Source organism: Tupaia chinensis, unplaced genomic scaffold (assembly GCF_000334495.1).
Source record: "Tupaia chinensis unplaced genomic scaffold, TupChi_1.0 Scaffold000709_1, whole genome shotgun sequence".
Lineage (NCBI taxonomy): Eukaryota > Metazoa > Chordata > Mammalia > Scandentia > Tupaiidae > Tupaia > Tupaia belangeri.
The window spans coordinates 1,331,950-1,334,230 of record NW_006160232.1 but is presented as its reverse complement, the minus strand read 5'-3'; the positions used below and the strand labels follow the sequence as shown (position 1 = coordinate 1,334,230).

The following is a 2,281-nucleotide window of genomic DNA, read 5'->3' as shown; positions in this document are numbered from 1 at the left end:
GCCACCGGGTCTGGGACGCGAACCACGGTTGACTATGTGGGAGTCCAGCGACATAGCCATTACACTAAACCACTGGTCCCAATTTCTCGCTTTCTGTCTCTCTATCTCTCGCCGTCTGTCTGGCAAGCACACTCACCCTATGGCAAAAACCTTTCCAAAAAAGAAAAAAGAAATATAACTAGGGACTAGTAGTTAGTGTAATGGCTATGTCTCTGGACTCCCATGTAGTCAACCGCGGTTCGAGTCCCAGACCCGGTAGGCTAAACTCACGCCAGGCATATGTGTGCGTGCATGCCCAAGATCCCGAGAGAAGAATGGAGAAGGGATTGGGGCGTGGCCAGTCCCCCTGGGGAGTAATTTCTCCCTTTCTATCTCTCTGTCTCTCTCAGTCTTTCCGGCGAGCACATGCGCCCTATAACAAAACCTTCTCCCTGTCTCTCTCAGTCTTTCCGGCGAGCACATGCGCCCTATAACAAAACCTTCTCCTTTAAAAGAAATATAACTAAAATTTGAATGTAACAGCATGATTTTTTGGAAGCAAGAGATCACACAAAGCCAGGACAATAACCAAAGAGATGAGCCAAGACATGGAAGGCTGGAGCTATGAATCTTGGTGGCCAGAAAGGCCACTTGGGGTTAAAGCTTCCCTCCTATAATAGTATAAGGTTTTTGCTCTGCTTCTCAGTGTACATCACAGATAGAGCTGTGGTAGAGCCAGGGTAGTCAGCTGGGGCTATTCTTCATCCAAGGCCAAGAATCTATTCCACAGTTAACAGAAGATGACCTGGGTTATGTATCAAGGCCTAGCACACCCAGGGTTCCTACCTCCACACAGTTGTCACAGACACTGCAGTGGGAACATCGAGGAGGACGGTAGAAGCGACAGGTGGCACACCATTTCATGCGCACCTGGATGCCCTTGATTTCCACCGTTTTGTAAAGAGGAGCTCGGAAATCATCTTCCTTGTCCTCATCCTCTTCCGCTGTAGAAGAAAAAAATAAAAAAACAAAAATTTAAAAACCATTATGCCAAGGTGTTAGCTGTGTAGCATGAAAACATGAGGCTCTGAAAGGCTGACCTATATGAGAAAGTCCTGGATTCACATCTAGAGAACTCCCTGAGTATGCCAGCTTTATGTATAACCATGACCTCAGGCTGGCTCAACCTGGGGGTGGGTAGTGGGATCAAGACCCCCTTGAGGGTGCCGTTTGTATGTCTCACTCAGAAAAGAAATAAAGCCAGTAGGTGGTACAAAGGTTAAGGTGGCTGGATCCCAAACAGCCAACTGAGTGGTTCAAGTTCCAGCCCGGGGAGTCTGAAAATCACACCAGGCACATGTACATGCATGCCCAAAATCTCCAGAGGAGAGTGAAGAAGGGACTGTAGCGTGGCCATCCCATCTGGGGGGTGGGGGGGGGGGGGTTGTTCGGGGGGGGGGGGGGGGGGATTTCTCACTTTCCTTATTTCCCTAACTCTCAGTACATGTGGCCTATAGCAAACTAAGACAGAGAGAAAAGAAAGAAAAAAAGAAATTAATTTTTAAAAGAGTTATTCTATTCAATTTTATTTATTCATTCATTTACTTTTCTTTTGACCAGAGAGAGAGACAGAGAGTGAGAGAGGGAAAGTGAGAAAGCAAGCCACCAGGTCCAGGACTCGAACCATGGTCAGCCATGTGGGAGTGTCCAGTGCCTTAACTACCATGCCACCTGCTGGTCCTAAGAAATTAATTTTATAAAAAAAGAAAAATCATACCAAAACTATAGTAAACTCTATAGAGTTTTAATGTTTAATATATGGCTTCTACCTGAGAAGAATTCTGTCCAATAGGTGAGAGACTAGGAACTACAGTAGTAACATAATACAGTGAGGTCAGGTCTGTATAAAACACTATGGAAACACAGAAGAGGAAGCAATTTAGTCTGCATGTATAAGTGATATTCAAGAGATGATCCAGAGGAGGTAGCTCTGACATGCACATGCTGATGTTCTTTGGTTTACGTATTATGAATATTTTTTATTTCTTTCTCTTTTTTTACAGAATTATTTTATTTAACTTTATTTATTATTATATCATTATTATTTTTCAGTTTGATCAGAGAGAGAGAGGAAGTGAGAAAGCAAGCCACCAGGCCCAAGACTTGAACCGTGGTCAGCCATGTGAGAGTCCAGCGCCTTTAACCACCACGCCACTTGCCGGTCCCAAAGAATTATTTATTTATTTACATTTATTTCTTCTTTTTTTTTTTTTTTGAGAGGTTTTCGCTATAGGGCATGTGC

General features: G+C 44.2%; 1 protein-coding gene across 2 annotated transcripts in view; it reads right to left on the bottom strand.

The window, feature by feature from the left end:
• Positions 1–2,281, bottom strand: part of ZDHHC5 (zDHHC palmitoyltransferase 5) — a 39,168-nt gene that overhangs the window by 11,208 nt on the left and 25,679 nt on the right. For both annotated transcript variants that reach the window (XM_006160820.3, XM_006160821.3), the window contains exon 3: positions 826–983. In XM_006160820.3, the coding sequence (XP_006160882.1) occupies positions 826–983 (158 nt within the window). The remainder of the gene's footprint in view (positions 1–825; positions 984–2,281) is intronic.